Source organism: Lynx canadensis, chromosome A2 (genome assembly GCF_007474595.2).
Source record: "Lynx canadensis isolate LIC74 chromosome A2, mLynCan4.pri.v2, whole genome shotgun sequence".
NCBI classification, from domain to species: Eukaryota; Metazoa; Chordata; class Mammalia; order Carnivora; family Felidae; genus Lynx; species Lynx canadensis.
The window spans coordinates 163,524,050-163,541,084 of record NC_044304.2 but is presented as its reverse complement, the minus strand read 5'-3'; the positions used below and the strand labels follow the sequence as shown (position 1 = coordinate 163,541,084).

The window sequence follows — 17,035 nt, the reverse complement described above, 5'->3', positions numbered from 1 at the left end:
CTGTGGGTCTGGACACGTGTCAGGCTGACCATGACAGTGTCAGCCAGAGCCGGATGCCCTAAAAATGCCCGGGGCTCTGCCTCTTCTCCCTCCCCCAACCCCATGCTAGCTCTGACTTACTGGCGTTTGTCCTGGAGCCGGACCCCAGGCCGGGCGGGGGCAGCCCAACCCAGGTGTGTCGAAAGGATCCTTTCGTCACAGGGCTGGGGAAGGGAATGGCCTAGAACGGAACTGGGGGTCTTGGCGGGCCCTTGGAGGATCTCTGGAGTTTGAGCCTGCACACCTCCTATCCCATGAGGAAACTGAGGGCGATGTGGGTGTGAGTTTCCAGTTGGGGTGTGAGATGGGGTGTGAGTTTCCAGTTGACATAGTGGGTTGGGGGCCTGTCACAGAGGGGGCATAGGCCCAAGGCCCAATCAGCGGCTTTTCTTCTTCTTTTTTTTTTTTCTTCTGATTTTCTCATGTTGTTTTATTTTATTATTTTTTTTAATTTATTTTTTTTATTTTGTTAAACGTATGTCCAAATTAGTTAGCATCTACTGCAACAATGATTTCAGGAGCGGCTTCCTTAGTGCCCCTCCCCATTTAGCCCATCCCCCCCTCGCACAGCCCCTCCGGTAACCCTCAGTTTGTTCTCCGTATTTATGAGTCTCTTCTGTTTTGTCCCCCTCCATGGTTTTATATTATTTTTGTGTCCCTTCCCTTATGTTCATCTGTTTTGTCTCTTAAGGTCCGCATGTGAGTGAAGTCGTGTGATTTTTGTCTTTCTCTGACTAATTTCACTTAGTGTAATACCCTCCAGTTCCATCCACGTAGTTGCAAATGGCAAGATTTCATTCTTTCTGATTGGCGAGTGATACTCCATTGTCTATATAAACCACATCGTCTTTATCCATTCATCCATCGATGGACATTTGGGCTCTTTCCGTACTTTGCCTCTTGTCGATAGTGCTGCTAGAAACATGGGGTGCCTGTGTCCCTTTGAAACCTGTATCCCTTGGATAAATGCCTAGTAGTGCAATTGCTGGGTCGTAGGGTCATTCTATTTTTAGTTTTTTGAGGAACCTCCACACTGTTTTCCAGAGTGGCTGCACCAGCTTGCATTCCCACCGATCAGCGGCTTTTTTAAAACATATTTTTAATGGTTTTTTTTTTTTTTTTTTTGAGGAGGGGGGAGGAATAGAGAGAGGGAGAGAGAATCCCAAGCAGCCTCTGCATTGTCAGCACAGAGCCCAACGTGGGGCTAGAACTCATGAACCTCATGATCATGACCTGAGCTGAATCAGCTGCTTAACTGACCGAACCACTCAGGTGCCCCAGCTGCTTGCTTTCTTCTTTCTTTCTTCCTTTCTTTCTTCCTTCCTTCCTTCCTTCCTTCCTTCCTTCCTTCCTTCCTTCCTTCCTTCCTTTCTTTCTTTCTTTTCCTTCCTTCCTTCCTTCCTTCCTTCCTTCCTTCCTTCCTTCCTTCCTTCCTTCCTTCCTTCTTTTCTTTCTTTTCTTCCTTTCTTTTTTTTTTTCTGACAGCGAGAGCTAAATTAGTAAACAGGACCAAAAACTTCACTTTAAAAAGAGCTAGTTTACTTGGCCATTTTGAGTGTCATTAACTCGCCCGGTGGGCACCTCTGGCCCAGATGGGGTCCCTGGCACCCTCCGTGGTCGCGAGCGGCGATGAGGGTGCGGCGTGCTCCCAATGCAGTCCTGTTCCACCTGAAAACTCCGATTTCCCGCGTGGAGCTGTGGGGCATGTGCCCGACGCGGCCCCCAGCAGGTGCGGCCCTGGAAGGAAGTAGAAGCGGGCAGACACCAGCTCGCCGCCCCGCTGCCCCCACGTTGCTTCACCTGCTTTGGCAACTGGAGCCCCTCTGTGCGGAGCGCCCACCAGCCTTCGGTCAGCGGGACACCGAGGCTTCTGTGGCTCCGGAAGGTTCTCGGAGCGGCTGCTCACCCTGATGGCCGCGACGCAGGTGTGGAGGGTTCCGGGAAGTAACACATTCACACCACGCCGACGACCAACCGAGAAGCGCGCTTTGGAACAAGAGCTTTGGCGCCGGAGGAAAGATGCAGAAAGGCCAACACTGGAAAACGCCTCGTGCGTGGATCAGGGCTGACGTTCACCGCGGGCCCAGGACGGCCAGGCCCACGCCCCAGGCTTGCCTCGCAACGGGACTCCGTGAGGTAGTTTTGTTGTCACCTTGCGTAATAGAAACAGATGCTAGAGGGTCACCATCGGCTAAAAAGAGCGTAGTGTGACCGGAAGTTGCTAGAAGTTGCAGTACCAGGATTTGGTTCGTGACTGTGCAAGGCGGCTTTGAGTCGAATGTCTCTGGGCGTCCATTACTCCCCCAGGGGCAGGAGGGGATTGATTGTTTTGGGAGATTTCTGAGAACTTTTCCAGCTTTAACATGCTCTCACTGCATGATTTCCCTGGATTTAGGTGTCAGGAGACCAGGGGGGCGTGCGTAGGCCTGGCCCACCCAGGGGGTGGGTATAGGTGCTGACAGAGACCACTCTGAGGGGGTCTCAATGGGGGGGGGTTGCTCCCGTTCTGGGTCTGGGGGTGGCAGGAGCCAGGCTGCCCATGCTGGGTCACAACAGCAGTGCCCACGTTTCACAGGGCAGGGGAGGGACGCACGGGGTTGGATAAGAGGGGAGGAGGGAAGGAGCTGCCCACCTCCCACGACAGTAGAGAGACGTGGTTCTCTGTCTCTTTACTCCGTGCCTATTTCTGGGTGCAAAATACGAGGGGAGGCCCGAAGGCTCCGACCAGGACAGACGCGCATTTTATTCTAGGTCTGTGTGTGCGTAATCAAAAAGTTTATGAAACAATGAAAGGCACCCTTATTGTGTTCTAATTCACATTTTTGTGGTTGTGTAATCAACTAGGTCGGTTTTATGATCCACTGATGGGTTTGGACTATTCGTTTGAAAACTAATCGTGGCCAGGGGGCGCCTGGGCGGCCCAGTCGGTTAAGCGTCCGACTTCGGCTCAGGTCATGATCTCGCAGTTTGTGAGTTCGAGGCCCGCGTCGGGCTCTGTGCTGACCGCTCAGAGCCTGGAGCCTGTTTCAGATTCTGTGTCTCCCTCTCTCTGACCCTCCCCCACTCATGCTCTGTCTCTCTCTGTCTCAAAAATAAACATTAAAAAAAGAAAAAACTAGCAGCCAGGAGGAACAAATGAAAGCAGCTCCCTTCATTATGCCTAGTGCAGGAAGCCCTTGAATTCTTTTTGCGTCCTTGGTGTTGGCTGCTTACTCTGAACTCCTCGTATTTTTCAGTCCGTAACCTGGTGGCCCGGAGCGGGGCGGGGGGGGGGGGTGGCACAGCAAGCAGGATGGAGGGGAATTCTTGCGGGACCTGCAGAAAGGGGGGGGGCTCATTTGGTACATAGTGTTATCGATATGGACATTTCATACTCTGAAAATTCTGAGCCCCAAACCCTGCAGGTATCCGCTCAGCTCCTGGGCAGAGCCCCAGAGCCTCGCTGGGTAGGTGGTTGGGGGCAGAAATGAGGTCTCTCTGAGCCCTGATGCTCGTGCCAGATGCTCCTGCATAGGGCGTGTCTCAGAGCCAGCCAGCGGCACTGTGACCTTATGGAAATGTTCCCTGGGTGCCCAGTTCTACTCAGATTTATGATGCCCCTCTTGAAGTTTGGACCAAACCCGCCTGAATTCCCCTGCGGTGCCGAGCGTTGCTTGCGGGGGGCACCAGGCAGGGTGGGGGGCTCAGGTGTGACGGAGGGCCATTTGGGTCTGTGGGATGCACCCAGAAGCACCTCCACTTTCCCTCGTGGTTGGTTTTTCTGCTCCAGGAAGGGGACGTCAGAGTGTGGGAGCCCCGTAATTATAGTTCCCTAGCTGGCCAGGCAGTGTGTGGCCCCCACGGAGGGTTCAATGCCAAGGATAGCACAGTCTCGGTTGGTGGCTTGGCATTTCGTGTGTGAGTCAATAAAGCCTCTCCAGAAACCCAGACTTGGTCTTTTCAAACCCTATCTTAAGATTTGTCTCCGTAGAATAGTAAAATGTCAGGGCTGAAAACAGCGCTGGGATTAAGGGCTGTCCCTCCTGTCACAGATGGCTCCTGTGTTCAGTCTGCCCTTGCCTTCAGAAGGGCCCACCGGTCCGAGGTAGCCCATTAGAACATCATTTCCTTTTCATAAGATCTGGGTGTTTCCCGCACTCTGAGCTGTGATCAGTCATTTACACCTCAGTATGAATGAGCTTATGAGCGCCTTTTCCAGTATCCGTTTCGTTTGGGGGAAAGACAGACTCCCGTTCGAGTCTCGCTGCGTGCCTGGCACTGTGGAGGAATGAGTCACTCAGGGGAACGAGACGAGGTCCTTGCTGTCAACCGGCTGCCGGTGTGGGAGGGACCAGGGCAGCATGAGCAGGTGCCTGGGGGAAATTCGCACGACGCTCACCCGGCGAGTGACGCAAGAGTGACTGCTTTCATTTCGCAGGTGAGGCGTGAACAGATGAGGCTATGATGGGACAGCGGGGCTTTTCTGAGTCTGCTGCTCTCCTTCGCGTGTGGCACGTGTTCCCCAGGACAGTAAAAATAGGCCTGTTTGGGCTGTTTCCTGTTTTTCCACTCAACTCTGCTGGGATGGAAACCCTTTCCTATCCGTCTCTATCCCGCCTCCAGCTATTTTCTTTGGGGATTTCTTGTGGCGAAGTGAAGGCTCAGCTGTGTGTACAGAGCCCCCCTTCCCCCGAGTGGCCCCCCTCTCCTTCCCAGAGGCAGCCAAGATAATAATATGTATATTATAAGGGTATGTAATATACCCTTAATACACACATCTATGTTATATGCCTTTAATATAAATGATTACAAATTAATACATTAGGTGCACATAATACATAATGTAGATACGCGCACACACACACACACACACACACACACACACACGAAGGGTTTGTTTTAAGGACTTAGCTCATCTGTGGGGCTCTTGAGTCCTAAATCCACAGGGTGGGGTGACGGATGGGAGTTCAGGCAGGAGCTGGTGCTGAGGTCTTGGGGCAGAATTCCTTCTAATTTTGAAAAGCTCAGCGTTTTTGGTTTTTTTGTTTGTTTGCTTTTTGAGAGAGTGAAAGAGAGAGAAGGTACATTAGTGCGTGCAAGCAAGGGAGGGGCAGAGAGAGGGAGAGGGAGACTCCCAAAGCAGGCTCCGTGCTGTCGGCACAGAGCCTGATGCGGGGCTCGATCCCATGACCGTGAGATCGTGGCTTGAGCCGAAATCAAGAGTCGGACGCTTAGTCGACCGAGCCCCCCGGGTGCCCCTGGGAACCTCAGGTTTTGCTCTAAGGGCAAAACTGGGCGATTGGGTGAAACCCACCCACGTCAGGGAGGGTCATCTCAGACCGTAGATGCTCATCATCTACAAGGACCTTCACAGCAACACCTCCACTGGTGGTCGATTGAGGCACTGGAGCCTCTGGCCCGGCCAAAGTGACAATAAAATTACGCATCGCAGATTCCCTGATGGCACTAGGTCTGCCGAGCCCAGAGCTCCCCCTTCTGTGACATCTCCCACCTCCCATCGCCAGGCTTGGGCAGGAAATACCCCCCGTGGAGATATGGATTGTTCTGGATTGAGGCAGCAACCTGCCACCACCCAGGTGGTCCCTGTGGGTAGCCCCCCCCCCCCCAATGGTAATGACCGAGACTTCCTCCTGGCCGACCTGAGCCCACTCAGACCCCTGGAGCCTCCTCCCCACCCGCCCTCCCTCTTCCCTTCTTCCGGGAGGAGCCGGGGGCTCGGAGACGGCAAGAAACGGGGTTGATTCCAGCTCCTAATACTCGGTGGTTAACAGAGGCTGGACTCAACCCGGCCTGGACATGTGTCTCTCAGGGGTCACTCTGGGGGCCCGAGTGAGGAGGGGTGGGGAGGGGACCCCGGGAATGTGGACCGGGGGCCCTCAGGCCTTCCAGAGCACCAGCCAGTTCCCTCTGCACGGCGTCCTCAGCCGTAAGGCCGGCGCCCGCGGGGCCCTTCCGAGCTTCCGTGTAGCAATAGTCGAGCAAAGGCTGCTTACGAGGCAGGACAAGGCCCAGCTGCCTCTTAAACAAGAGGAGACCAGGAGCAGCTGGCCCTTGGTAATCCCTCCCTCGAAGGGCTGCGCACGAGGTGTCTGTCACCCTGTCCTTCGCCGTGGGGAGGGGATCGGGCCTGCTGTCTCGTTACAAGGAGGGACAGCCAACGTCTGCAGAACCTTTGCAGCTTCGTTTCAGGCCGCGGTCGAGTGGAACGTGACAGGCCACCTGGGCTTTCCAGGTTGACAGTCGACCCGGGACGCGGCGGGGGGTGGGGGGTGGGGGTGTCCCGGTGATGCACCTGTGCCGTCCCCAGTCCCGAGGACAGGTGTGGCCCCCCGGCCAGTGGCCTCACCTGACAGAGTGAAGAACCGAGGCTCCCGGAGGCTAAAACGAGGGGGAGTTCTGGAGAGAAAACGGTTTCCCGGCTGGTGCTTCTGTCGTGCCAAAGAAGCCGCCGGGCGAGGAACTGGGGACGGCCGCGGGACAGGGTAGTTCCTCAGCACGGGGCAGGGTCGGGCCGCCATGCTCCCGCCCCTCCTGGGGCCCAGGGCTCCTTTCTTTGGAGAAAGGCCAGCTCAGCGCAGCGGCCCAAGTACTTTCCTTGGCACCGAGGCCCCGGGGCAGCGGGTGGGGGAGCCCAAGCCAGCTGTCGAATCAGTCGGGACCCCCAGGTGGGGGGCATGGGGCAGGCAGGGTGGCTGCAGGCGGGAAAAGGAGCGGTTTTCTTGTCTTTTTTACATCGGGAAGCCTCTCCAACTGCAGTCAGGAACCACGATGTCCTCTGTGGAAAATCAAGAATTCTGGAACTTCTCCGAGAGTTAAGTTTAGGCTTTGCCGAATTTGGCCCCTGGCCCTCCCCTGTTGCCGAGTTCCAGCGATCCAGTGTTTGTTCCTTATTTTTCGGAGAGTGGTTATATAACGTGAATGTTTTCCAAAGGCCCCAACTGACCATGGCTCTGGTCGCCACCCCCCACGTTGGTACCAAGAACTGCCCGTTGGGCGGCTTTGAGGGATGGCGCCAACCCAGGCCATCTGGAGACACCTCACTCGGGCCTCCCACCTGAGGTGCTTGCCAAGGCCCTCACCGCAAGGGGTGAACTTCAAGCCACAGCAGATGAGACACAGACGAGGCTAAATCACGTGAGCAGCAGCCCTTGGCGTGACGGGGACGAGGAGAGTCGGGGACACGGGCGGGGCAGGCGTGTTCCGTGTGGAACCTGAGTGACCGAGGACCGGTGATTCTGAGGGTGCCGCTCACAGCTTTCCTGGAATCGTGCCAAGCATCCGTGAGGACGCGCCTGGCATTTGTGTCGATGACCCGGGTGCTTAAGATAGAGGGGCCTCAGAAACCAATGGAATAGACAGAAGGTTAGCACTTAGGAGGCAGAGGAAAGTCACGTCAAGATAGAAAGAAGTGTGGCTGGCTCATCGCCACCTCCTCTCTGAGGCATCAACGGGGAGCATGGCTGTGCCCTCGCCCCTCCGCAGGTGCAGCCCATGTTCATGGACACCCTGCCCCCAAACCTGGAGTTTCTAAGGCAGGGGAGATGACTTAGAAGCCTGAGAATAGAAGAAAATTATTTTCGTGACAAATAGAAGGTGAGAGGGTACATTTTACTTCTTTACGGGGTTCCTGGTCCCAGGATGACATTTAGTTCAGCGAGAAAAACCCAGACCGTGGGAGCTGAAAGGCGTCTTCTGGAATTATCCGGTTAATCCCTCGTACTTGACCGATGAGAAGCTGAATGCAGACGTGTCTGAGATCCCCTGCCTCCCCCCCATCCAGAGCCGGGGCTGGAACTCAGCCTTCTGGCTCCTTCCTTGCACACGGGTCGTGTTCTTGCGTGCGGAGGGACGTGGGACCCGGCTGTGCCCATCCCCAGCCCTTCCCAAGCCTGGGGTGGCTCCAGATGTCGCTGGTGCCCTGTGTACTCGGGTCGGCTCAGTGGGAGCGGAGAATGAAAACCGTCCTAGATGTGTTCCTTCCTCAGTAGGAAACAGCCTGCTGCTAATTGCACAGGAATGTCCTATTGTGACCCTGATATTTAAAACCCCTGGCCGGCCCTCAGGTGCAGGCCACGGGCCCCTGACATTGGCAGCCTTTCTGTTTGTCCTGTCTTTGTGCCTTCGTCAGGACTGTTCCTGGGGTATCCCAGCTGCATCAACAAAGGAGTTTTGTAAGACCAAAAGGTCAGAACCGCACCCGATCGATACGCACTTACCTCGCACCTACGCTCGAGGCTAAAATATGAGTAAGACAGCCCCTGTCCTTCAGGGATTCATAAGTCAGTTGGGCACGGTATAAAATCCATTATCTTCTGGGGTTCGGGACGCGTGGCAGGGGACTGGCCCCCAAACTATGCGAAGCGTGGGCATGCCGGCATGTGGAGCGATGGCACTGGGTGATGGGACGCCGCTCTTTGCGACATCAGCGTGAATTGCTTTTGATGAAGAGTAGGCCTTCAAGAGAAAGCATCATAAGCTGCCTTGGGGCTGAAGCGCTGAACCGTACAAACCCCCACTCCTCTTTCTTGTCCCCCGAGGTTCCGCTGTGCCAAGGATACTCAGTTTGCGTCTTCCCAGCGTCTGATACCGAGTTGGGTTTTGTTCGCGGAGCTGAGCCATCGCAAGGAAGTGGTGGGATTGAGCGGAAAGAGCTCTGAGCGGGAGTGCGTGGCCCCGGGGCTGCAGGGCCTGATTGCTACCGCCCGCCTGTCTGGCTCGGGCAAGTGGCTTAATCTCTCTGACCCTCAGTATCGTCATCTGTGGACTGGGATGGTACCGCTTGCCTTCCCTACTTGTATGGGCCGCCCTAAGGACCAGAGAGAGGTTTAACAAGGACACACTAAGGGCAGATTAATAACAGCTCTGTTGCCGATCCTTTTTTGCGGTAGAATGTTGGCTTTTGCCTGAATTTCTGAAGAGGGTAGGGATGGGGCTGTGGGGGTTAAGTGAGCTATTTTTTTTAATGGTTATATATTTTTGAGAGAGAGAGAGTATGAGCAGGCGAGGGGCAGAGAGGGGTGGTGTGTAGGTGGGGGGGACAGAGGAGCTATCAGCACAGAAACTGAGGCAGGGCTTGAATCCACGAACCATGAGATCGTGACCTGAGCTGAAGTCGGACACTTAACTGACTGAGCCACCCAGGCACCCCTAAATGAGCTACTTTTAAAAAAAATTTTTTTTTAACATTTATTTATTTTTGAGACAGGTAGAGACAGAGCACGAACGGGGGGAGGGTCAGAGAGAGAGGGAGACACAGAATCCGAAGCAGGCTCCGGGCTCCGAGCTGTCGGCACAGAGCCCGACGCGGGGCTCGAACTCACGAACTGCGGGAGGATGACCTGAGCCGAAGTCGGACGCTCAACCGACTGAGCCCCCCAGGCGCGCCTCCTAAATGAGCTACTTTTAAGGTCAGCTCACATCTCAGCGATTTTTCCAAACTTAGGTCTTTTCTCTTTTATCCTTATGCTTTCCCGACAGGCGACTGTATCAGCCCAAATCCTGAAAATTCACTTTGCCCAGAGACCCTGACAGTGGTCTCCAGAGCCTGCGGTCAAGGTCTAGGCTATAGAGCGTGCGGCTGATGACGATCCCAAAGTCTCTTGGCCGCAACCAGGTCTTAAATGTCTCCTAGCGCCTCGACATGGCCCAGCAAAGTGCCCACCTGGCACCGCGGGCGGCCTGACCGGCTGGCAGACCAGAAACGGAGGTTCAGGGACGGCGAGGAGAAGAGAAATCGGTGAGGAAAGGGTGAGGCTCTGGTGGGAATTTAAAATTTCAAAAGCCCGTAAACGGGAAGTTCCAGGAGCCTGAACCTTCTGGAATGTCAGCTGAGCTCGGAGGCCAGGCCTCCCGTTATTCCACCAGCTGATAGCCTTGTGGCCGCAGTTGCAGTTCGAGATTTTTCCCATGCCTGGTCTCCCAGGTGTGTGCTGTTTCTTGGGGAGCTCTGAGAGATGAGAGCCAAGATTAGCGTCATGGAATGTGGGGCGGAGGAACCTTCCAGCAAAGCCCGCCACTCATGCCAAGGGACTTCCCTGTAGGGATGCTTGACTGAGCAGACACACCGCAGCGGTCGGATGGCTTGGGACTTCCGTGAGCTCCCCCTGGTCAGAAATAGGGGCGGGGGACCCGCTGCGGCCCCTCCTGGCGGCCCCCCGTGGCCACGGGCCACCTGCGCCAGGAGCCGGCCCAGCATTCTGGTCTCTCCCTTTCCCAGACCGTCTTAACGTGAGTCCTTTAGCCACTGGGGCCTCAGTCGCTAGAGCGTGATGGTTCCACAAGGAACAAATGAGTGTTTGTGCGAAGGCTTCTGCGTGTGGAGACCGCCGTACTGCACAAATGTTGGAGGGTAATGATTATTTGAAACCGGAGAGGAATGTACTCATTAAAACAGGAGATAAGCATCCCACACCATGTTCCTGCTCACTTCCCAGGGGATTGCAGCTGCGTGGGGCCTGCTCGTGGGCACAGACTGCGTGCCCCCCCCCCCCGCTGGCTGCCCAGGGGAGGGGATGCTGATCCGAACGGTGCCGTGTGCCCGCTGCGCGCCGGGCAAATGCAGGGCGGAGAGTGGGACTAGCTTTCCCCTTGCCCCTGATGAACGCAAAGCCTAGTTAGAGAAACAGACTCGTAAACGATCCTAATACGGCACGCCAAGTCCCGTCATACAGGTTAGGAGTTCACCGTGTGAACCAGGATTGGGGGTGGCGGGGGGCGGGAAGACCAGTAAAGCCCAGAGCGGGCGAGGAGCTGGGGACATTTGGAGACTGGCAGCCAGCACTGGCCATTCACGCACGGCCCTGGGCCAGGCTCTGTGCTAGAGGCCAGCGCTGTCCTGGAGGGACTAGAGTGAAGCAGGGTCTGTTCTCCTGGGAGGGGGTGGACAGCGGCCAAAGAGCAGCCTCGAAGTGAGGTGTGTGAGGAGTTGAGACGGCGTTCCAGACCGCGTCCACAGACACGCGGCCGCGATTGGAAAAACCAGCCTGCCTGAGAACTTGCTGCAGGGAGACGGGGTTTTAAAAGCACATCGGAAACAAGGCTGCAGAGAAGCACATCGGAAACAAGGCTGCAGAGAAGCACATCGGAAACAAGGCTGCGGAGGTCGGCGGATCCACGGGGCCCGGTCTGGAGACTGCAGGGCCCGGACGAGGGCTCCTGACCGTGTCCCGGCAGTCACCTGTGGCCCTCCACCCGGGCTGCCGGCCCAATCACCGAGATGCCTGGACCACACCAGCGATGGATCAACTCCCTTCCACGGCGGGACCCAAGCTCCCCAAGTGCAACCAGGCCCGAGACCATGGACCTCAACGCCAGGGAGGCTGAGTCTGGAATCTGCCACGCGTAAGAGCTCATCGGCACTCACTGGTCAACCAGGGGTGGGAGCCATTGCCGAGTCCCTGGGGTGCCAGGGGAGAGGCCGGCATAATGAGACCCATGTTTTCAGGGATCACTCTTCAAGCAGAGATTTGGAGATGGCCTGAAGGGGGTGGGGCTGAAGGTCTCAGAGAACAATTAGGCAGCCCCAGAGAGAGCTGGGGGAGGAGCGTACAGACCTGGACCCCAGCAGCAAGAAGGGTGGCGGGGACAGAATGGGTTACAAGAAAGCCTGGGTATACAGGGGCGCCTGGGGTGGCTCAGTTGGTTCGGCCTCCGACTTCGGCTCGGGTCATGACCTCACTGTTCACGGGTTCGAGCCCCGCGTCGGGCTCTGTGCCGACAGCTCGGAGCCTGGAGCCCGTTTCGGAGTCTGCGTCTCCCTCTCTCTCTGCCCCTCCCCTGCTTGCGCTCTGTTTCTCTCTCAAAAATAAATGGATGTTAGAAAAAAAAGAAGAAGAACAAAGTGAGATGTTTCACAGTTCCTGATCTCAAACTTACTACAGAGTCGTAGTCATTGAATCAACGTGATACCAGCACGAAGACAGACATGCGGCCCCCTGAGATAGAATACAAAGCCCAGAAGAAACCCTCACATGTGTGGCCAAGCTGAGATGTGTAGCAAAAGTGCCAACGCCATTCAGTGGGAAAAGACCGTGTTTTCTTTCATTTTTTAAATGTTTACTTATTTTTGAGTGAGGGAAAGAGCGCACGCAGGGCAGGGGCGGAGAGAGCGGGGGACAGAGGATCCGAAGCGGGCTCTGGGCTGACAGCAGCGAGCCCGACGCAGGGCCCGGACTCACGAACCAGGAGATCATGACGTGAGCCGATGTCAGATCCTCAACTGACTGAGCCACCCGGATGCCCCTCTTTCTTTCTTTCTTTCTTTCTTTCTTTCTTTCTTTCTTTCTTTCTTTCTTTCTTTCTTTCTTTCTTTCTTTCTTTCTTTCTTTTTATTAATTTTTGGAGAAACAGAGAGAAACCATGAGAGGGGGAGGGGGAGCGAGAGAGGGAGAGGGAGAATCCCAAGCAGGCTCTGTGCTGTCGCTGCAGAGCCCGACTCAGGGCTCGATCCCACAAACGGTGAGACCAGGACCTGAGCTGAAATCAACCGGCTGAGCCACCCAGGGGCCCGAAGGGCAGTCTTTTGGATGCATGGTGCTGGGAACATGAATATACCTCTGGAAAACAAGGAAGGTGGGCCCTCACCTTAGACCATAGAGAAAATCTGACTCAGAACGGACCTCAGACCTCAGTATAACAGCTACACCTAGAAAAGGCTTAGGAGACAACACTAACAACAACAGGGGAAGAGACGCTTGACATTGGATTTGGCAGCAAAGTCTTCATCATGTCACCAAAAGCACATGCAACAAAGTCAAAACAGATAGATCGGACGACCTCAAAGTTACGAGTTTCTGGGCATCAAAGGACCCGATCGCCAGGGTGCAAAGGCAACCTACAGGATGGGAGAAAATACGCACAAAGCATCCATCTGACAGAAGGCTGGCGTCCAGAATGCATAAAGAACTCCCACCAATTCACCAGCAAACAACCTGGTTAATAAATGGCCAAAGGACTTCCTGAGCAGACATCTTTCCAAAGAAGAGGGAACACCCGTCTCCAAATACAGTCACGTTCTGAGGTTCTGGGAGTTAGAACTCCATCCCGCGGGTTTGGGGGAGGGGGACGTGATTCAACACCTATGCTCACGGCAGCGTTTCTCCATAGCTACAAGGCACAAGCAACGCAAGGGTCCCGTGACGGTTGAACGGATAAGCAAAATGCGGCCCGTCCATACAATGGAGCGTTATTCACTTTTTAAATGTGTATTTATTTTGAGAGCGAGAGGGAGTGTGCGTGCATGTGAGCAGGGGTAGGGGATGAGAGAGAGGAGAGAGAGTACCCCACCGTCTGTGCAGACCCCGATGCGGGGATCGATCCCACGACCTCAAGATCACGATCTGAGCTGAAATCAGGAGTCAGACGCTCAATGGCCCGAGCCACCCAGGCGCGCCTGTTATTCACCTTTAAAAGGAAAGAAACTCTGACACCGGCTACAACATCTGAAATAATCTAGTCACAGAAGCAGGGCAAATACTGCATGATTCCACCTACGCGAGGTACTGGGGTAGTCAGATTTATAGAGACACAGTGTAGGATGCTGGGTGCCAGGCGCTGGGGGAAGGGATGGGGAGTTGTCTCACGAGGACAGAGTTTCCCTTTTGCAAGATGAGAAGGGTCGGGGGACGGATGGTGGTGATGACTGCGCGGTGTGAATGCACCTAACGCTCCCAAGCTCCCGCAAAGTGGTTAAGATCGTAAGTCCTGTGTTATGTGTATGGTGCCACAACGAAAAAGGGAAAAAAGAAAGGTTAAGGACACAGGCAAGTTCTCCTGCTGGACTTCCCACGTGGGGCTTCTTCCCGGGGTGTGAGGGCATCCGTCAGGTGAGACCAGGGGAAGGAGCAGAGCTGAGAGTGGAGTGATGCCGCGTGTGGGTCCCTGCGCCCCTCTGTGCCACCGTGCCACCCAGCTTCACTGAGCACTGCGCCCCAGCCGCCAGCCCGGCTCTCCCCGCCACCAGCCCCCATCATCTCTCCAGGAAGACGCGCATCCTGGACCCCTTCCGCGAGCCCCACATTCTGTGTCCTGACACGAGGTCCTGTCCCATCAGCCTTTCCCCAGGGCACTGAGAGTCCTGCCCTCCACGGCCGTTTTCATCCTGGGGCACTTTCCCTCCTGCCTCTAGTCCCAGCCTCTTCTCCTCACCCCTTCCCCGGGGTGGTGGGGGGCAGTGGCCTTCTGTTCTGGAAAGGAATGTGAGCGTGTTCTCCTGCGGGACGTGCTTCTGGATCTCCCTCCCGATCTTAGAGGGAGCTGGCATGTGGTGCCCCGTCCTCTGTCTCCGCTTACATCCACACCCCTCCCTCGTGGTCCGTATTTACGGAGGACTTAGGAGGGGGTGGCGGTGCACACACAGAGTCAGTGAGGCCCCTGGATGAGGCCGGGTGGGCACCCGAGGGCCACTCCGCTGACCACATGCTCTCTTTCCATCCTAGGACCTGAGTTCCTTTGCCATGCCTCTCCTGGACGGAGACCTGGAGAGCTCAGAAAAGCATGCTTCTCGTAAGGTAAGCCACCTTTCTCACAACATCTCCCGGCTCACCTGGGGTGCCACTGAGGCGGGACCCCCTCGGTGAGAGCCCAAGACAAACGTCCGCCTGCACATCCACCCGTGCTCCCACATGCACACCTACTGTGCTCCCACCCGCTCATCCGCTTGTATTCCCACCTGCTCATCCATCGGTGCTCCCACCTGCACATCCACTAATACTTCCACCTGCACATGCACCTGTGCTCCCACATGCCCATCCACCTGTGCTCCTACATGCAGTCCCCGCGGCTTACCCGCTGGTGCACCTGGCCGCTGCTGGGATGACCCACCTCACCTGGCCATGCCCCTCACACTTGCGGCTCTCTAATTTGAGAGCCTCCTGGGCTTTTTTCCTTTCTCTCCTCCCTCTGGGTTCAGCCATGCCCCCCCCGCTTGTCTCCCCAAAGGAGTCCGAGAGAATGTGGAAGATCAACAATAAGCAAAGAGAAGAGGCTCAAAGTATCAATAAATGGGAGATTCGGAGACCATCCGTGGCTTTCAGCTCGTCCCGTCACGGACAGGCCCCCCCGGCCTCGCCCTCCGTTCTGGGGGTCCGTCCTTCCCTTTGGTCTCCTGGCCACTTCTCCTTGCCTCTGTCTAGCTCACTGCCAACCCTGCCCCGCTGGTCAGCCGGTGTCTGGGCAAGGCTGGCGGCCGTGTGGGGTCAGGCCACCGACAAGAAGCGTGTATCCCGTGAGCGTCAGTGGGCGCGCGGCGCGAAAGGGGAGGTCGAGGCGGCCGGCCGTCGGGAGCGAGGGTGGGGCAGAGAGCTGGGCAGCAAGTTCTTCCTGGGCCCTGTTACCCACGGCCCCGGGGCGGGGAAGGGACCTCAGGAGGGGCCCGGCCACATGGGTGCCGTGGGCAGTGTCTTGGCACGGATGTACCGGGCCGCACGACTCCGGCTCTGGGTACAGCCCGGGGTTGGGGCCGGAGCTCCAGGGCGGAGGGCTAGCCTGTTCTCTAAGCATTTTGAATTGCACACAGTTAAGGCAGCATAGCCTGGTTTAGGCCTGCGGGGTTCCGCTGGCCTCAGCTCCCTGTCCCGACCGAACCAACGACCTGATTAGCGGTCACCGTGGCCCAGCCCGAAGAGCCCCTCAGAGGATGCCCTCAGGAAGGAGCCACGGAGTTCATAGCCCGGAAGGGCACGGTCTGCGGCTGCAGGGCGGGTCTTCCTCCTCGCAGGGGTTGGACGCCAGGAAGCCCGTCCTCGAGGTGAAAAATCTGAGGCGGAACCTTGCATGCGGTGAAGATACACGGCGAGGACTGAGGCCTCACCCAGCCCGGCCGGCCCCCACTTTGGCGGCTCCCAGAGGGTTCCAGAGCAAAGTCATTGTCACAAATGCACGACTTGGGAGCGGAAAGGGACCGTGAGGGTTTATTGCACCCCCAGCGTGTCCTTGGAATGCCGGGGGACATTGGCAATGGTGACGTCTGGGACATGGGCCTCCACGGCCCATGGCCTGGCTGGGAGAGGAGGTCCGGACTCCCGAGAAGGTAGTGAATTGTTCCAGATGGTCTGACAAGGGCACGGGACACGGAGGGACCGGAGTGCTGGTTAGCTGGGAAGGCGCTTCTCCCCTACATCTGTGGCCCGATGTAGCCTGGAGACAGGCCTCGGATGGAAGGCGCGGCAGAAGAACGTGGACAGGGCGGGGCGCTTGGGATTCCCGCTGATCCTGATTCCCGAAGGCCATCCCTCGGTCTCCCCCCTGCCACCCTCACCCCGTCCCCGGAGGGCAGGCGTTCCCTGCCCCTGACCTCGAACCCTGGCAATCCTCCTTTCGATTAGACTCCAGTAACCTCGAGTTGTTTGGACATAAGGTCGGCCTTTCTGAGAAACAGTTAGGCCACTGCTGAGAAGAGTTTCCAAAATGCCTTGGGAGGGCTGCCCTCCTCCCCTGCCTGATTCTGCCCCTTCGTGTTAGCAATCCAGTTCCAAGCGTAGACACCCCTGTGAAGGGGAGCGTGGCTTCGATTCTGCTGACATCTAGCCCTTTCCGTGGATGTGAGGGTGGCCACAGAGGGCCACCGAGGGGCCGCCGGGCTCCTCGGGCGGAGAAGCGTGGACACAGTCGGACACCCGCAGCCTCCCCTGCGTCCCAGGAGCCCTTGTGCAGCTGGATGGATGGGCTACACTTGAGCTCCCCTTGACAGGTGTTCCTGAATATTCCAGCGGCCAGCCTGGCAATCTGTCACATCAGTCATCCAGGGTCTCCGGGCCTCCTCACTGGACCCCTGTCCACGGAGCCCCTGCCCCCAGAGATGGCAGCGCTTTGTCACATACCGTGTCTCTGTGGGAAGCTTCTGGTCACCTTGACCCTGCACAGCTCTGGCGTGCAGTTCCCAGGCCAGCATCTGGGGCCAGGCCAGTGCCGGGATCTCGGGGATGGTTCAGCACCGTTGCAGCCGCTCTGGGTCAGCCGGCATGGCGCCTGGGGTGGGACGGGGCGTCTGCGGAAGGCC

The 17,035-nt window shown here is 56.7% G+C and overlaps 1 protein-coding gene across 5 annotated transcripts in view; it reads left to right on the top strand.

The window, feature by feature from the left end:
- Window positions 1–17,035, top strand: part of PRKAG2 (protein kinase AMP-activated non-catalytic subunit gamma 2) — a 260,684-nt gene that overhangs the window by 60,399 nt on the left and 183,250 nt on the right. For all 5 annotated transcript variants that reach the window (XM_030308857.1, XM_030308856.1, XM_030308854.1 and 2 more), the window contains exon 2: window positions 14,475–14,546. In XM_030308857.1, coding sequence (XP_030164717.1) covers window positions 14,475–14,546 — 72 coding nt within the window. The remainder of the gene's footprint in view (window positions 1–14,474; window positions 14,547–17,035) is intronic.